Here is a 19,176-nt window from a genome sequence, read left to right as displayed (position 1 = left end):
CCAAGATCCGTCGGTTCCGAATATTCATAGATGGAGTATTTAATGCCATTAAATACTTGATCCGTTTACGTACTATTTGTGTGACCCTACGGGTTCAGTCAAGAGTAAGCTGTGGATTAATATCATTAATTCCACTTGAACTGAAGCGGCCTCTAGCTAGGCATTCAGCTCACTTGATCTCACTGAATTATTAACTTGTTAATTAATACTGAACCGCATTTATTATACTTAACATAGAATGCATACTTGGACCAAGGGCATTATTTCCTTCAGTCTCCCACTTGTCCTTAGGGACAAGTGTGCATTTCCTAATTCCTTTGTCGCTCGATGCTTGCTCTTGAACATAAGGTAAGAGTTGTCATCCTTATTACGTCCAGAGGTGTTCCTCGGTTTCAGAGTTCAACTGATCAAATAAACAGATAATCATAGCCTATGATTCATCCGAGCACGGCCATGCATTTCACAGTTTCTAGCTCTCCGAGTGGCCTTGTACAACTTTTAAGCATCTCATCCCGATTTATGGGAGGACAATCCCAATCTTGCGATCTTGAGATTAGACTTCGTTTGATAGGTGATTACCTGAGCGTTGCCTTTATAGCCTCCTTTTACGGTGCGACGGTTGGTCAACGTCAAAGCAACCAGTTCTCAAACAAGTAATCTCAAATCACTCAGGTATTGAGGATTTAGTGTCTAATAATTTAATGAAATTTACTCATGACAGATTTTCATCTCTTACAGTAAAGTTTCATAGGTCTTGTCCGATACTAGTCTTCCCAAAGTAAGTATCTATGCAAATGATTATGACATTGCCATGTCCACATAGTTCAAGAAACAGAACTACTAGTCATCTTGCATTCTAATCGTCTAACGTTTTCTATGCGTCCAATTTTATAGAAAACTCCGATTAGGGACCATTTTCAACCTTTGACATTCAAGTTCACTTGATAGACATTTCTTAGTCACAGGACTGGTCCTGACAGTCTATCTTGAATATATCGTCAAATTGAAGGGACTCGTCATTTAATAAACCATAAATTAAATGGAAAAATGAATTCATTTCATTTATTGTGAATGATTAACCAATAATGTTTTACAAAGATTTAAACTCTAAAACTTTAAAACATTAAACAGAGACATCAAAGCCATTCTCCAATATGCTTGATTCCCATAGCTGCAGTGTGCGAGTTGTGCTTCGCCTGCGGCAGAGGTTTAGTTAATGGATCTGATATGTTGTCATCAGTTCCAATTTTGCTTATCTCGACTTCTTTTCTTTCAACGAACTCTCGTAGAAGGTGAAATCTACGAAGTACATGCTTGACTCTCTGGTGGTGTCTAGGCTCTTTTGCCTGTGCAATAGCTCCGTTATTATCACAATACAGGGCTATTGGTCCTTTAATGGAGGGGACTACACCAAGTTCTCCTATGAACTTCCTTAGCCATATAGCTTCCTTTGCTGCTTCATGTGCAGCAATGTACTCCGCTTCAGTTGTAGAATCCGCAATGGTGCTTTGCTTAGCACTTTTCCAGCTTACCGCTCCTCCGTTGAGGCAGAAGACAAACCCAGACTGTGATCTAAAATCATCTTTGTCGGTTTGGAAACTTGCGTCCGTATAGCCTTTAACAATTAATTCATCATCTCCACCATAGACCAGGAAGTCATCTTTGTGCCTTTTCAGGTACTTCAGAATGTTCTTGGCAGCAGTCCAATGCGCCTCTCCTGGGTCTGACTGGTATCTGCTCGTAGCACTGAGTGCGTACGCAACATCCGGGAGTGTACATATCATAGCATACATTATTGAACCAATCAATGATGCATATGGAATCCCATTCATTCGTCTACGCTCATCAAGTGTTTTTGGGCACTGAGTCTTGCTTAGAGTCATTCCATGAGACATGGTTAGGTAGCCTCGCTTGGAGTCCGCCATCTTGAACCTATCAAGCACCTTATTGATATAAGTGCTTTGACTAAGTCCAATCATCTTTTTAGATCTATCTCTGTAAATCTTGATGCCCAATATGTACTGTGCTTCTCCTAGATCCTTCATCGAAAAACATTTCCCAAGCCAAATCTTGACAGAGTTCAACATAGGAATGTCATTTCCGATAAGCAATATGTCGTCGACATATAATACTAGGAAAACAATTTTGCTCCCACTGACCTTCTTGTATACACAAGATTCGTCCGCGTTCTTGATGAAACCAAAGTCACTGACTGCTTCATCAAAACGTATATTCCAGCTCCTGGATGCCTGCTTCAATCCGTAGATTGACTTCTTTAGCTTGCATACCTTTTTAGCATTCTTTGGATCCTCAAAACCTTCAGGCTGTGTCATAAACACAGTTTCTGTTAAAACGCCGTTTAAGAAAGCAGTTTTGACATCCATCTGCCATATTTCGTAATCGTAATATGCAGCGATTGCTAACATTATTCGAATACACTTTAGCATTGCAACTGGTGAAAAGGTTTCATCGTAATCCACACCGTGGACTTGCCTGTAACCTTTTGCGACCAATCTAGCTTTGAAAACTTCAAGTTTTCCATCCTTGTCCTTTTTCAGTTTGAAAACCCATTTGCTTCCAATGGCTTGGTAGCCATCTGGCAAATCGACCAAATCCCATACTTGGTTTTCAGACATGGAGTCTAATTCAGATTGCATGGCTTCTTGCCATTGCTTGGAGCTAGGGCTCGTCATAGCTTGTTTGTAAGTCGCAGGTTCATCACTTTCAAGTAATAGAACGTCATAGCTCTCGTTCGTCAAAATACCTAAGTACCTTTCCGGTTGAGATCTATATCTTTGCGATCTACGCGGGGTAACATTACTAGATTGACCATGATTCTCACCAGATTCTTCTAAAGATCTCTGAGTTTCATCCTGAATGTCATCTTGAGCATTCTCTAGAGTTTGTTGTTCGACTCGAATTTCTTCGAGGTCTACTTTTCTCCCACTTGTCATTTTGGAAATGTGATCCTTCTCCAAAAAGACACCATCTCGAGCAACAAACACTTTGTTCTCAGATGTATTGTAGAAGTAATACCCCTTTGTTTCCTTTGGATAGCCCACAAGGATACATTTGTCAGATTTTGGATGAAGTTTGTCTGAAATTAATCGTTTGACGTATACTTCACATCCCCAAATCTTAAGACACATTTGGAGGCTTTCCAAACCATAATTCGTATGGATTCTTTTCGACAGCTTTAGACGGAGCTCTATTTATAGTGAGTGCAGCTGTATTTAGTGCATGTCCCCAAAATTCTAATGGAAGTTCGGCCTGACCCATCATTGACCTGACCATGTCTAGCAAGGTTCTGTTCCTCCGTTCTGACACACCGTTCCATTGTGGTGTTCCAGGAGGAGTTAATTCTGATAGAATTCCACATTCTTTCAGATGGTCATCAAATTCATAGCTCAGATATTCACCGCCTCTATCAGACCGCAGTGCCTTAATCTTCTTGCCTAATTGATTCTCTACTTCACTCTGAAATTCCTTGAATTTGTCAAAGGATTCAGACTTATGCTTCATTAGGTAGACATAACCATACCTACTGAAGTCATCAGTGAAAGTGATAAAGTAGCTGAAACCACCTCTAGCATTTGTACTCATTGGTCCACATACATCTGTATGGATTAAACCCAATAGTTCATTTGCTCTTTCTCCAACTTTAGAGAAAGGTTGCTTTGTCATTTTGCCAAGTAAACATGATTCGCATTTACCATAATTCTCTAAGTCAAATGGTTCTAGAATTCCTTCCCTTTGAAGTCTTTCTAAGCGTTTCAAGTTTATATGGCCTAATCGACAATGCCACAGATAGGTGAGATCTGAATCATCCTTTTTGGCCTTTTTGGTATTTATGTTATATACTTGTTTGTCGTGATCTAATAAATAAAGTCCATTGACTAATCTAGCAGATCCATAAAACATCTCTTTAAAATAAAACGAACAACTATTGTCTTTTATTATAAAGGAAAATCCCTTAGCATCTAAGCAAGAAACTGAAATGATGTTTTTAGTAAGACTTGGAACATGGAAACATTCTTCCAGTTCCAAAACTAGCCCGGAGGGCAACGACAAATAGTAAGTTCCTACGGCTAATGCAGCAATCCGTGCTCCATTTCCCACTCGTAGGTCGACTTCACCCTTGCTTAACTTTCTACTTCTTCTTAGTCCCTGTGGATTGGAACATAAGTGTGAGCCACAACCTGTATCTAATACCCAAGAAGTTGAATTAGCAAGTATACAGTCTATAACGAAAAATACCTGAAGATGGAACGACTGTTCCGTTCTTCTGATCTTCCTTTAACTTCAAGCAATCTCTCTTCCAATGCCCCTTCTTCTTGCAGTAGAAGCATTCGGATTCAGAAGTGGGTTGACTGACCTTCCTCTTTGCAGATTTGGCGCCAGTTTGCTTAGTTGGGCTGGCCTTGTTGCCACCTTTCTTAGCATTCCTCTTCTTTCCAGATTTCTTGAACTTGCCCCCACGCACCATAAGCACATCCTGCTTATCACTTTTGAGCGTCTTTTCAGCGGTCTTCAGCATACCGTGAAGCTCAGTGAGCGTTTTGTCCAGACTATTCATACTGTAGTTCAGTTTGAACTGATCATACCCGCTATGAAGAGAATGGAGGATGGTGTCTATAGCCATTTCCTGAGAAAATTGCTGATCCAGCCGACTCATATTCTCAATGAGTCCAATCATTTTGAGAACATGTGGACTTACGGGCTCGCCTTTCTTAAGCTTGGTCTCAAGAATTTGCCTATGAGTCTCGAATCTTTCGACTCGAGCCAGATCTTAGAACATGTTCTTCAACTCACTGATGATTGTGAAAGCATCTGAGTTGATGAACGTTTTCTGCAGATCCGCACTCATGGTGGCGAGCATTAGACATTTCACATCCTTGTTGGCATCAATCCAACGATTGAGGGCTGCCTGAGTGACCCCGTCGCCTGCAGCTTCAGGCATCGCCTCATCTAGGACATACTCCTTTTCTTCCTGCATAAGAACTATTTGCAAGTTCCTTTGCCAGTCAAGGAAGTTTTTCCCGTTCAACTTCTCCTTTTCGAGAATTGATCGAATGTTGAATGAATTGTTGTTTGCCATATTAAAAACTACAATTGAAAAGAATAAACAAATAAATAACCATTCACAGTTTCTCTTAATAAACTTAAATTCTAGCATACATGCATAATTCAATGTTTATTAAGCATTTTATTCAAATTATGTGTTCCGGCAGGTGTGAATAAAATGATTCCAAGATCCTAAAATCATTGAAGAACTAAGCACAGTTTGTCGACTAAATCCTAGAACATCTTAGGTAAGCAAAAGCCTTTTGCTAATAGTCTAGAAACTATTCTTGGTTGATAGGTACGTCTAAGAACTTATTAGGTAAACCTATCGAATTTGCCACGACATAAAAGGACTCCTTACTTATATCGTTGAGTTTCACCAAAACTAACATGTACTCACAATTATTTGTGTACCTTGCCCCTTTAGGACCAATAAGTAACACCTCGCTCAGCGAAAACTATTACTAGATTGATGTAAAGGATATCCAAGCAAGTGTATATTTTGGCATGGCACCTTTTAACTCAATTTTTAAGTTTGGAACTTAAGGCTCTAACTATGTTGGTTAGATTTTAAGTGAACTAAAATCCTTAATCATGCAACATAATCAAGCTTTTGATCTCATGCATTTTAAGACATATTTAAAACAATAAATAACTTAAAGCATGCATAAGATAAATGTGATCTAGTATGGCCCGACTTCATCTTGAAGCTTTGACTTCAAAGTCCGTCTTGAAAATCTCCGTGGGAGGCACCATTTTCTTCAAATAGGATAAGCTATAACTAATTACAACTATTTGATGGTTCGCAGACCATATTTGAATTGAAAAACAACTTTGGTACTTTAGACCAATTACATTCAAATTAATGGTACGCAGACCATATTTTCTATCCTATTTGGGCCATACTAGTCACTTCATAACCTGCAAAACAGTACATATACAATATATACCATTCACCCATTCATTATCATGAATGGCCCACATAGCTGGTTAGTAAAACACATTATGCATCACGTAAACATTTGCAGCAATTAATCAAGGGCACCAATAATCTACCAATTATTCAGTCCTTATTAATTCTAATCAAGTTGTTTTAACCTTAAGGATTTGTAGACCTAATCAAGAGTTTATGACTAAAAAGCGCTCCCACTTAAACCAATAAATTTATATGCTTTACTAATTTTAAACATAAAAATGTATTTCTAGTCTAACCGGAAACATACAAATTTAATTAAAATTTAAAGCTCATATAAATTTATAATTGAATCCAAAAATTTAATTTAATTTTAGTCGTATTTAAATTAATTCATGATTTTAATTTTAGTAAAATAATTAGAATAAATAAAATTTATTATAATTACAATATTCAAAATTAAAATCCAAGAAAATAATTTAAATTATTAATTTTAAAATTAATTAAAATTACGTGAACTGAAATTTTCAAATTAAACATTCAAAACGATCTTTAATCGTAACGCAAACACCCTACGCGTTGCACGCCCATGGGCCGCACGCACACAGCCATTGCTGGCCATGTGCGCGCAGCCCATGCGCTCGTCGCATAGCTGCTGCATCCCCATCGCAAGCCTCCGCACGCATTGGTGCTCGCTGCGCGCGCCAGCGCTCATCGCACGCGAGCTATCGCTCGCAGTGCGGGCGCGACATCGCTCGTTGGGCGCGCGACATCGCTCGCTGGGCGCGCGAGCCATCGCTCGCTGGGCGCGCGAGCCATCGCTCGCTGGGCGCGCGACATCGCTCGCTGGGCGGGCGAGCAATGCTGGGCGCAGCGCTCGTGGCACGCGAGCTTGCGCTCGCTGCGCGCGAGGCTGCGCGCTCTTGTGCGAGGCAGCGCGCGCTGTGGCGCAGCTCGCTTGCTGCCCACACGCGACTGCCTTGGCTCGCCCTTCGCCCATGCCCATTCGTCCATTGCTCGTGGCACACGACACAAGGCAGGGCTGCTGCCTTGTGCTCGTGCACTACGCCCTTGCTCATTGCATTCGTGCCGCACGGGCGACGAGCTCCCTTGCTCGTCGTCGCATGCCCGCATTATACAACACCCCTTAAGGGTAACACGAAGCGTCCATTGCTTCGTGCGTGCAAGTTTTATGAACGAATCGCATAAAAATTTAAAATTTATATTTAAAATTAATGACAAATTAATAAATAATATTAATTTCATAATTTTAGGGCGAAAAATCGAAAATTTATTATCCAATTGATTTCCGATTGTTATGGATTCAAGTCTAGGTCATAAAAATTTAAAATTTATCATAAATTTACAATTTTTATGGTGGTTTTTAATCATAGGTTTCTAATTAAATTACAATTAATTACGAAAATCAAATTAATTCTAAATTATTCTAATTTTCAACAAATTAATCATAATTACAAATTAGATTGCATAATTAACAAGACTAGGCATTCAAACTTGTTAAACATATGCAGTAGGTCAATAAAAAATTCAAGATTTATCAACAAGAATCGCAAATATTTAATTTAACATCTTAAATTTACGAAATTTTGCATTCGAAAAACTAAAACCTTCGAAAAGTCATAGTTAGGCTTCGAATTTGAGAATTCTGGGTTCGGCAGAAAAACACTATTTTTGTCAAAATTTTAGAATGCCTTTTACATGCGAAATTGACACAAAAATCACTCAATTCGGATGAGTAACGAAGAAACTGCCGAAAAACTGCGTACGTATAATTAAATAAACACAATTTGCAATTAATTAACAATTACGAAAATTAATCACCCCTTTTAATTCTTGCAAATTTGTAATATTTAACCATGTTCATGCAATTTAGATTATGAAAATAATAAGGGGCTCGTGATACCACTGTTAGGTTATGATACATATGACATTACATAGATCATGCGGAAACAACCATTAACCCAGGACAACATATTATTTACACATAATCATATAGCATAATTTAGATGCATACTCTTTGTTGCGTGCCCTCCCTAGCTGCGCCCGAACCGAACAAGAACAAGTCTTTAGGACTCCAAGTGTCGTCCCTCCGTAGATAGTCCACAGCACGTCCGGATCCGCCTTAAGATTGACCAACTAGAATCGCCCTTAAGGTACTAGAAAATTTCGGCACTTTTATGAGCAAGATGTGTGTTTTAATTTTCTCTCAAAAAACTCACTTTTGAATACTTTGAAAACTTGTTATAAATTGTGAGCCCTAGCCTCATATTTATAGGGGTATGGAAAGGGAATCGAAATCCTATTCAGATACAAATTAATTAAACCTAGAATCCTACAAGAACTCTAATTTAATTAATTTATCAAATAGAATTAGGAATTTAATCATTAACCGAACTCTGCATGTTTTAGGAAACGTGCACGAACACAAACACTTGCACACACACGCACGGCTGCCACGATGGGCCCCATGCGTGCGCGCGAGCAGCAGCCCACGCAGCGCCCGCGCGCGCTGCGCGCTGCGCGTGCTGTGCGCGCTGTGCGCGCTGCGCAGCCTGCTGGGCCTGGCCTTGCGCTGGGCCTGGCGTGGCTGTTTGTGCGGCGCGCTTGGCTTGCTGGGCGATGGCCTGGCTTCGTGCTGGGCCTCGTCCGGCAGGCCTCGTCCGATGCTTATTCGTACGATGCGCTTCCGATTAAATTTTCCGATTCCGGAATTCATTTCCGATACGAACAATATTTAATATTTCCGATTCCGGAATTAATTTCCGTTTCGAACAAATATTTAATATTTCCGTTTCCGGAATTATTTTCCGATTCCGGTAATATTTCCGATTCTGACAATATTTCCGTTTCCGGCAATATTTCCGATTCTGGCAATATTTCCATTTCCGATAATATTTTCCGATACGTACCATGTTTCCGTTTCCGGCAACATCTACGACTTGGATAATATTTATATTTCCGATACGATCCATATTTCCGTTTCCGGCAATATCATCGTTTCCGGAGTATTCATTTCTTGCCTGTGACGATCTTAGCTCCCACTGAAACCAAGATCCGTCGGTTCCGAATATTCATAGATGGAGTATTTAATGCCATTAAATACTTGATCCGTTTACGTACTATTTGTGTGACCCTACGGGTTCAGTCAAGAGTAAGCTGTGGATTAATATCATTAATTCCACTTGAACTGAAGCGGCCTCTAGCTAGGCATTCAGCTCACTTGATCTCACTGAATTATTAACTTGTTAATTAATACTGAACCGCATTTATTAGACTTAACATAGAATGCATACTTGGACCAAGGGCATTATTTCCTTCAGAATCAACAATAGCCTTTTGGGATTCCATGCGAAGGTTGGCTAACCAAGGGTTGTACTATTATTAGACATCTAATTTATCCCCATTTTCAACTTCTTGGGTACTTAAAAGTTTTGACTCACCATTCCAAGTAAAAGATTGAATTAGAAAACATCATTAATTAGTTTTGAACGTCATTTTTATGATTTATGGGATGGGCCGTCGATGAATTTTTTATGAGCTTTTAAAGTAACTACTCCATTTGTTTCTTTTTGTTCTTTACGTTTGAACTTTTACACGTTTATAATAATAATAATAATAATAATAATAATAATAATAATAATAATAATAAGTAGTAGTAGTAGTAGTAGTAGTAGAAATAACGATATAGAATTAACAATGAAAATTAAAATAATTAGACTATAATTTTATTAAAACAAAGAAAAAGAAATAAATTAAGAAAATAAGACTTTTTTTTATCAGTAAGATTTTTTTTTAAAAGGCTTCACGAGCCAACAAAACCTGGATATACAACACTACAAAGAGACAAAACGGCCAAAACAATCCCTCAAAGGGCTAGACTTGGCACCATACTCACAACCTAGAAGTCTTAACAGAATTAAAGGAAGCAGTAGCTCGTACATAACCGAGACTTACCTCTAGAGAACAGAGAGCTACAAAGAGCTACAAACACCTACTCAATTACAAAGATTAAAACCATGTTTTATCTATGCTTGTAACGTTATGAGGGATAAGTTGAGTAACCCTTAGTTTAACTTCCTTCTTAATTAGAGTTACTAATATAACCTTTCAGGTATGATGATCTTCCTTTCCTAAATTGCACTAGTCCTTTGCATCCAGACGTTGTAGGTAGTAGCTGCCAAGGCACAAAATATAACCTTCCTTTTAAAATTGCCCTTCACATTCTTTAGCAACCATTCCTGACATCTTATAAGCATGTAGTCCCTACAGGGAACACCAAGCCAAACTCTACTGCTGTATTGACAAGAAGAAAATAAGACTGAAAACTAATAAATATCGATAATTACACTAAACTAAGCTATAAATACTCAAAATAACAAATTAAGGAAAATAAGACTAAAAATGCTAAAAATAGAATAAAACGACTTGAAAAATGCCTAAATCACTACCCTATGAGAGACATAAATATCACTCATCAGAATACTCCAATACCTGGGTGTAAAATGTTTGTGTTGGTTACTAAGCTGGAGAAAGTGAAGGGTGTACTAAAGGAGCTTACTAGAAATGGATTTACATATATTCAAGCTGCAGATTTAAAAGCTCATCCTAGCTGCTCAGGAAGCTCGATCTGCATCTTCATCCTTCTGATCATGAGCTAGCTGACTCAGAAGTGAATGCTATTCAGAATTATAAAGTACATCATCAAACGTATTTGGAATTTTTGAAGCAGAAAGCTAAACTTGACTGGATCAAGGCTGGTGATGAAAATGCATCTTATTTCATCAAAGTATCAAGAGCAGAAATACTCAAAATTAGGTGTATAGTATCCATAACATGGATGGAATTTGGAGGGATAAGCTATAGATGTGCCAGATGCTTTCCTGGATTATTATACTTCTTTACTGGGTGTGGCTCAGCCTCATAGAAGTCCTGTCTTACAGCATATTATTCAGGCTAACCCTCTTGTTAATGATCAACATAGAGCAATCTTAAATGCTCCCTATACTAGGAAGGAAGTAAAGCAAGCTCTTTTTTCCATCCCTGGTGTTAAGGCACCAGGTCCTGATGGATTTGGACCCTTTTTCTATAAGGATGCATATATGGCATATAGTGGGAGAGGAGGTTATTGATGATGTGTTAGATGTCCTGCAACATGGAAAACTGTTGAAGGAGCTCAATCACTGTAATCACCTTGATACCTAAAACAAAATGCCCTAAGAATGTTAGTGAGTTCAGGCCCATTTCTTGTTGTATTACATTATATAAATTATATAAATGTATTACTAAGGTCCTGTGTGGAGATTGAGACAAATTCTCCATGAGTTGATTCTGGAGAATCAAGGTGATTTTATTCATGGCATATATATTGTGCATAATATTATGGTTGTAAAAGACTTAATAAAGCATTATGGTGGGAAGAATGTTAAGCCTAGCTATCTGATGAAGATTGATCTCCAGAAGGCCTATGATACAGTTGGTTGGCATTTTTTGCATGAAATGCTAGAGCAATTAGGATTTCCTATTCACTTTATAAAGTTAGTTATGGAGTGTGTTACCATTCATGTGTTTTCTCTGATGATCAATGGCACTATGCATGGATTTTTTAAGTGACAGAGAGGCTTGAGGCCAGGGGATCCCATATCTCCTCTCCTATTTGTGATCTGCATGGAATACTTGTCAAGAATATTACAAAAAATGAGTCACCTCACTCAATTCCAGTTAGCCAAGGTGTAAGGATATCAGGCTTACTCATCTATGTTTTGCTGATGATCCGATCCTTTGTTGTAAAGGTGATTATCCATCCATTTATCTACTTCTGCAAGCTTTTAAATTGTTCTCCACTTCTTCTGGCTTGGCTGCTAATACTCAGAAAGCTTCCATTTACTGTCATGGAATGTCCGAGTCTAATGTGAACAAAGTGGTTTCTGCTTCTGGTTTCACTAAAAGTACTTTACCCTTTAAGTATCTGGGTACCCATTTATTCCAGAAAGATTTATGTAGCTCAATGTAGTATATATGTTGGTTGATAAGATGACTGCTAGAATTAAAGTGTGGAATTCTAGGATTATCTCTTATACAGCTAGGATGCATCTTATTAATTAAACGGTTTTTTCATGAAATGCCCCCGAGGTTTCACGAAATTCACCAAATACCCCTGCGCGTTTCAAAATACATAATATACCCCAATTTTTTTCGTATTGTTCACCAAATACCCCTATTTTGACTTTCCGTTAGTCCTCCGTTAAGTCATGTTTATAATTCACCAAATGCACATGTTTATAAACTTTTTGCACAATATACACCTATTTGTAAACTTGTTTGCACCAAATACCCAAACTGCTTTTAAACTGCATAATTTAAATCTAACGGCTAATTTGCAGTTCTAAATTTCCTAGCAATGAAGTAGAGCAGTTTGTAACAAATTTCCAGCAATAAACAGGGATTATATTCCATAAAAAGCTGATTAATTTGCATAGTAGCTTTACAAATACTCTGAATAATAATACCCTTGCAATGAACATTTACAATCACTCTTGTACTACAAGGCATTGCCCTGCTTACATAAGATATGATCTTCGTGGGCTTCATCACAATAAAAATAATCATTCTTACAAATTTAGTGTTCTCGTTGAACCAACTGTGTATGCTATCAGTAATTTTGTGTTTACACTTTACATCAAAATCTAAAAATGCATGAAAAATGTCAGTTTCTTAGCTTGCCTTAGGCCCAAGAGACAAAGAGCAGCAAATTGAACTGGTGTGACATGAGCTTGTGGAGACAGCAGTTGGTTGGCACCAAGAAGTTCATTAGCAGCACCAAGATCAGATGGCCATAATAAAATGACAAAACCAGAGATCATCAGATTGGGTGCTGCCCTGCCAACTGCAAACAATATCTTGGAACTCAGATACAATGGCAAACCAATGACTATTAAAGAGAATAGGCAAGAAGCTTTTGAGACATGATTTTGGAGGTACCAACCCCAACACTTAATCAAACAGACAAGATTCTCCTTAGATATACTTGAAAGCAAAATACACAATAGGTGAAAATTCGAGGTTGAGCAGAATTCTGTTTGGGCCATAACTAAATGTTTTTATCACAAACCATGATATCTTATCATCATTCTCAGGAGTGTTTAACTTTAAAGTAGGACCCTTAATGGTAATGCTCACCGTAGTCATCATTTATCAAAGGTTTATCAAAAGTTTAAGACCTTCAATACTCATGAAGTCATGAAGCATATACAATCATACACATTTACACCATTCACCTGTTTCACAACAATTATTATCTCTCTAATTTCACAAAGGCCCGCTTTGTTCAAGTGAAACTTTTTTCCAAATTAACCAAGACTACAATCATAATGCACCACAATCAAAATCTATCATGCCAGATGCCATCAAATTCCAAAAATTAAATTTCACAAATTCCACAAATTTTACATAATAAACAGGAGGGGGGTTGTAGGTAACCTGGACTTGTGATTTTCCAAATTGATTAGAGTTGAACACGAGATTAGGTTTTCCGTGATCGTCAACCCAATCTTCGCAAGCTTGCCAATCGTCCATTAAACAAGCTTCCTCGCTGAAAGCATTCGGGTCAGGGTCCATATATTACGGGTCAATCACAAAAATTGGGTACACAAAATTCGATTCTGTAGCAGCTTGTTCAAGAGTCGGGTTACCGTGGATTCAGAATCCCTTTCGGAACCACATTAGAGAAGAATTGGATGAAGCCGCCATTTTTGTGATAATTGAAGAAGTTTTAGCGTCTGGAGTTTGGTAGGGAGAAGGAGGTGGTTCGAGGAGAGAGAATTGAGAAGGCGCCGTCGTCTTCTCCTTCCTTAGCTGCCGCCGCGCCGTCTTCTCCTTCCTTCCTCGATCTCCTCTCGCCGCCAGCCTTCAACCTTCGTCGGCGGCAATGGTGGATTCTTCGGACTCCCTACCACCTGCACTACCAAATCACCGGAAGAAGAGACTTGTATTTCTGGGTAATTTGAGGTGAATCAATGGCTATTGATGAATTGGGGGTGAGATTGAAGATGGGTAAGAAAGAACAGAGGAGATGAGAGGAGAGAGAAGAAAAGAGTTTTTTTTTTTAAAGTTAAAATGTAGAATATAGGTAAATAAGGGTATAAACGTAAATAAATACTAACGGAGCACTAACGGCCGTTAAATCCAAGGGTATTTGATGCACTTTATGTTTACATAGGGGTATATTATGTATTTTGAAACGCGCAGGGGTATTTGGTGAATTTCGTGAAACCTCGGGGGCATTTCATGAAAAAACCGTTAATTAAATTTTTCCTTCTCAGTCTACACATGTATTGGTCCCAAATTTACATTCTCCCTAAGAGTGTTCTACAAGATATTTTTAAGATCTGCAAAGCTTTCTTATGGAGTGGGCAAGCCTATAGTTCTAAACCAAGTAATATTTCTCGGGAGCAGCTTTGTTGTGATAAACAGTTTGGAGGGCTAGGTTTCAGAGATGTAGTATTGTGGAATACAACAATATGTGCATATATGTTTGGGATGCGGCCACCAAACAAGACAATGTGTGGATCAAGTTGGTGGGAATACCAACCTGTAGCTTCAACAAGTTGGTACTGGAATAAAGTTTGTGAAACAAAAGAGCAACTCAAGCAAGTGTTTACTTACACTGATTTGTGTGCCATGCCTAAGTATTCCGTTAAGATGGTGTATACTAAGCTAGCTAGTATCAGACCCTTGGTGCATCGGGATAAGATTGTGTGGAATAGGCTCTGTATGCCAAAACATAGATTCATTTGTTGGCTTGCAGTACTCCAGTTTAGGTTGCAAACAACTGCAAAGTTAGCTAGAATTGGTGTAAGCATTTCTGACTGTTTGTTGTGTGGTCAGGATGCTGAAGAGCATGATCACATGTTATTCAGATACCCTTACAATAATAGATGCCTTGCAGAGCTGAAGCTGTGGTCGGGAATTCACAGTCCTAACACCACACTACAGAGAATTACCAGGAGTATTACTCATGGTAGGGGGTCTAGCTTGGTTCAGAAGGAATGTCCTGTATGCAGTGGTGGCTGCCTTGGTTTACATAATTGGAGTAGTAGGAATTGTAGTTTCTGGGATAAGGCATTTCCAACAGTTGAGCATGTAATGAATACTTTGAAACGAGCCGTAAGGAGTAGAGTAATGGTAGTTATGCTTAAAAATGTAAGTAGACAAGATAGTATATATGTGTTTTTTGGCTCTTTAAGATGCCTTTGTTTTTTTTTTAGGTTGCTTGCTCTTGGTTGAAATGGTCCAACCTAGTTGGTTTGTTTCTCCTTGAGTTTTTTTTTTGTACGCAAGTAAGAATAATATTAAACCACCAACAAACATACAACCTAACCAACTCAAGAGAGACGAACCAACTAATGTCCCCCCTCAACAAGAGCTAGAACAACACACTACAGCTGAGGGACACACCCTTACAAAGCTACAAACCATATATATATAGTCTTTCCTACTAACTTTCTTAGACATAACAACCAAAATTCTACTCCTCACAATCTTCTTTAAGCTAGCTATTACATTATGAGAAGTATGAACTGACTGATTCTAGTGGTTGTTGTTCCTGCTTCTCCAAATCAGATAAACCAGAGCTGCAACTCCAGCATAATACACCATCCTTCTGAACTTAGTGCATCTCCTGTGGCTGATACTACTAACAATGTTCAGCCGAATCCCAAGCCAACTTTTAAGCTCCAACAGAGTTTCTCAGCTCCTTGAGTTGACTTTAGGTTGTAATTGGTTGAAATAAACTTATTTGCCTAGCAAAAAAAAAAAAAAAAAGATTTGTATACTACGGATTTAAAGAAAATAAATAGTTTTTACAATCGCAGTAATTACTATTCTACATTATAATATGATATACTTGGATCAAGGTATGTTGCATTCTTGTTTATAAAATCTGATTTATAAGGTAGTTTTTTTTATAAATTTGCCAAAAATATTTTAAAAAGTCATAATCAAGTAACAACATCATCATCATCATCATTAAATAATATTACAAAGCCGATCACTAGTTGAATAGCTAGCTAGCTTAGTGATATAATTAAGACACAACTTAGTTATGTACTTCGTAGGTAAATTAATTAAAAGGGTTTTTTTTTTAATGGGAAAGAAATATTATTAATAATTAATTATACAGTATCTACATACAATAGTAAAATATATATGTGTATCATATATTTAGATAAAATACATAACTATTACAATCCTAACCATTACTATTCCGCGTTATAACAGGATGTACTTAGAGCAAGATACATGAATATATGGTTGCATTTTTGTTTAGTAAGGAAGCTCTCCAATGTAATTACCCGGAGGATCATAGTTACAAGTGACGAACGCCCCACCATTTTGGCAAACAACTCTCGCACAACCCAAACGCACGGATTCTCTCCACACAACTTGAGTATAATGCAAGCACTCTCCATTTATGCAACTATTTGAACGATGATCATAACTTGATTTCTCACTAATCCACAACTTCACAGCTTCAACACCACTTAGCGCGGCGCCATAAGACCCGTAACCTTCTGCTATGTTCTCGCCGTAAGTTGAATCTGATGAGTGCACCAATTGGCAGTCTACCCTTTGGTTGGCGTATTGTTGTGCGTAGGCTGCTACGGTGGTGCTCCATGCTAAGGGGCCCACCCCTACCGCTGCTCGGGCGGCGTTGTGTGCCGCCACGTAGTCCTTAGGGGAGTTTTGTGCTTGGCAGTGAACAAGAAATAAGGTTATTATTAGTAGTACTAGGGCAAATGCAATATTGGGAAGTGAGGATTTCATAATGAACAAGATTGTAATTTGCTTAATTATTAGGAAATAATTACTAGATGGAGGGAAGTGTTTGTTTGAGATATGATTCGGAATGTTGGTTGGGGGTTGTATTTATAGATGGGGAAAGGGAATGCCAATAAAGAAGCAACGATGACTTAGATGTACAATTAGTATTTTAACGATCAATAAATTAAACTACTCCCTCCGTCCCGGAATACTTGATCTGTTTTCCTTATCGGACCGGCCTTTAATACTTGACCTGTTTCTAAAAATGGAAATATTCTAACAATATTATATTATTTCTCACTCCACCCCTATTAACCCACCTACCCCTACTCCATACAAAAAATAATTAAAAATTCAACCCCTACTTCTCCAACCCCACCCCTTTACACATTTCCCACTAACTACATTAAAATAATACCCCACTATCAACTACTACCTCCGTTTCAAAAAGATCTTTACAGTTACTATTTGCACGAATTCCAATGCAATATTTAACTACTTATATATCCTATTTCGTATGTGAAAAAAATATAAAAATTTGATATTATGAAAATACATACCAAAACCAATCTAACAAAATTTTACATGTAACGTTTTGATGTATATAATAGTGAGAATTTACGGTCAAAGTTTTTATACTTTGGACACATTTTCCAAAGCGTAAAAAACTTTCAGAAACAGAGGTAGTACTACCTATTAAATTAAATAAGTCAATTTAAGTCCCTTAAACTATGTGCCGGTCAAACCGGGTCGAGTATTCCGGGACGGATGGAGTATGTAAATATTTTCGATGATTGATTTTCTATGAGACTGTCTTATGTATACGACGGTCGATATCAACATTATTATCATGATAAAATATAATTATTAGAAATAAAAACTATACTCTCTCCGTTATTGAATGTTAATCTCTCTTGGAATTTAACACAATCCAACATAAGTACACTTGTTACATTAATTTCAATGGAATCTAACCCATTTGGGTCAGAAGAGGGAAATAATTAAGGGATATAATGGGGAAAAGGTCTACTTGAGAGTAAACAAGTGGGTCATTTGATATTTAGAAGAGTATAATGGTATAAATGTTGAACAAATAAGGAAAGATTATAAAAGGACTAACAAATAGAAACAACTCCATACAGACAGAGGAATAACATTTAAGAAGGGAGTAACTATTTCTATTTGATTAAAAATATAATTAATAAAATATAACTATTTGATTAAAAAGTACAACTATTTGGTAATAAGTTGGTCTTATACATAAGACCGCCTGATATAAAATTTTGAATTGGAAGTTATTCTTTGACTTGAAACAAGATATGAAAAAATCATACGAAAAAGTAATAAAAAACAATTATTTTGACCTAATAATGACCCGGAAATTTATCAACACTGAACCCGGACAATTCAAATAAGCATGATCAACCATCTTGACGTGTGTATATTTTTTTTACATGTTATTTTTCCGCGCCTTGAAAACAGAAGAGTAGAAAACAAAACAAAGAACTTGATAATATCCAATATGCATGAATGATATTGGATCATTTTAGAAGCGAGATTAGTCAAACAAAGCTTACAAGTCACATGCCTAATAGGACTATAGAGTATAATTTTCTTTTAAAAAATTACAAGTATGCATTTGTTTATATTTAACCTTGTTGATCGAAGAAAATTTGTCATATTTTTTATAGTGCAAATGAAGTATAAAGGCGATACAAATAATAAATATGAAGCTGAGGTATGTAGAGTCAAATCTATTATCATCTATTGTACATTAGTACACAAACGGTCCTTATAGAAATTATGTTCATGTCTTTGTTTAATTTGATTGGTATACAGCAAGAATATATCACTGCAATAATTTATATCTTTAATGACAACCTAATTAATTACGACGGGTCAAAAATCCCGTCGCAAAAGGGTTAACAACCAAACAAAAAAGGAACAACCGCCGCAAATGTCTTTTATGACGGGTTAACGATGGGATTTTTCATTTACGACGCCCCTTTTACGACGGGTTGGCGACAAAAAATCCCTTTATTAATCAACGATTATTGGCCTTTAACGACGGGATTTTCCGTCGTTAATGGTACAATTTCTTGTAGTGTATTACTCGTAGTGTATTTTTTGAAAAGTTAATATCTTTTGTAAAGGTAGCACGTATATATGATGGTAGCAATTTCAAGATCTGCATTCTGGAGATGGATTTTCTCAAGTAATACTGTAATCAATTAGTACTTAATTTAAGGAACATGCGTAATTAGCAAGTGCGTGACGGAATATAATCAGACTTTTTTTCCATGCTCACGAGTATTCAGTTATCACAAGCTAACTGGCTAACTATATATCAGGAGTATTAT

General features: G+C 37.5%; 1 protein-coding gene and 1 long non-coding RNA gene across 2 annotated transcripts; both read right to left on the bottom strand.

The window, feature by feature from the left end:
• Nucleotides 1-12,420: 12,420 nt before the first annotated feature.
• LOC130470669 (uncharacterized) lies at nt 12,421-14,299 on the bottom strand. The gene is made up of 2 exons (XR_008931389.1): nt 13,475-14,299; nt 12,421-12,881 (listed from the first exon to the last, which is right to left on the bottom strand). It is a non-coding gene; the product is annotated as an uncharacterized lncRNA (long non-coding RNA).
• A 1,884-nt stretch (nt 14,300-16,183) lies between these two features.
• LOC110791823 (pathogenesis-related protein 1A-like) lies at nt 16,184-16,903 on the bottom strand. The gene has a single exon (XM_021996581.2). The coding sequence runs from the start codon at nt 16,817-16,819 to the stop codon at nt 16,319-16,321; it is 501 nt and encodes a 166-aa protein (XP_021852273.1). The 5' UTR covers nt 16,820-16,903; the 3' UTR covers nt 16,184-16,318.
• Between the last annotated feature and the right edge of the window lie 2,273 nt (nt 16,904-19,176).

The sequence above is a fragment of the Spinacia oleracea genome, chromosome 3 (assembly GCF_020520425.1).
Source record: "Spinacia oleracea cultivar Varoflay chromosome 3, BTI_SOV_V1, whole genome shotgun sequence".
Classification (NCBI taxonomy): Eukaryota; Viridiplantae; Streptophyta; class Magnoliopsida; order Caryophyllales; family Amaranthaceae; genus Spinacia; species Spinacia oleracea.
Note: the sequence above shows the minus strand (reverse complement) of the source record. Positions and strands in the feature narration are given on the sequence as shown.

Excerpts from the sequence above, each read along its gene's own strand:
- LOC110791823 (XM_021996581.2), bottom strand. The coding sequence starts at position 16,819 with ATGAAATCCTCACTTCCCAATATTGCATTTGCCCTAGTACTACTAATA.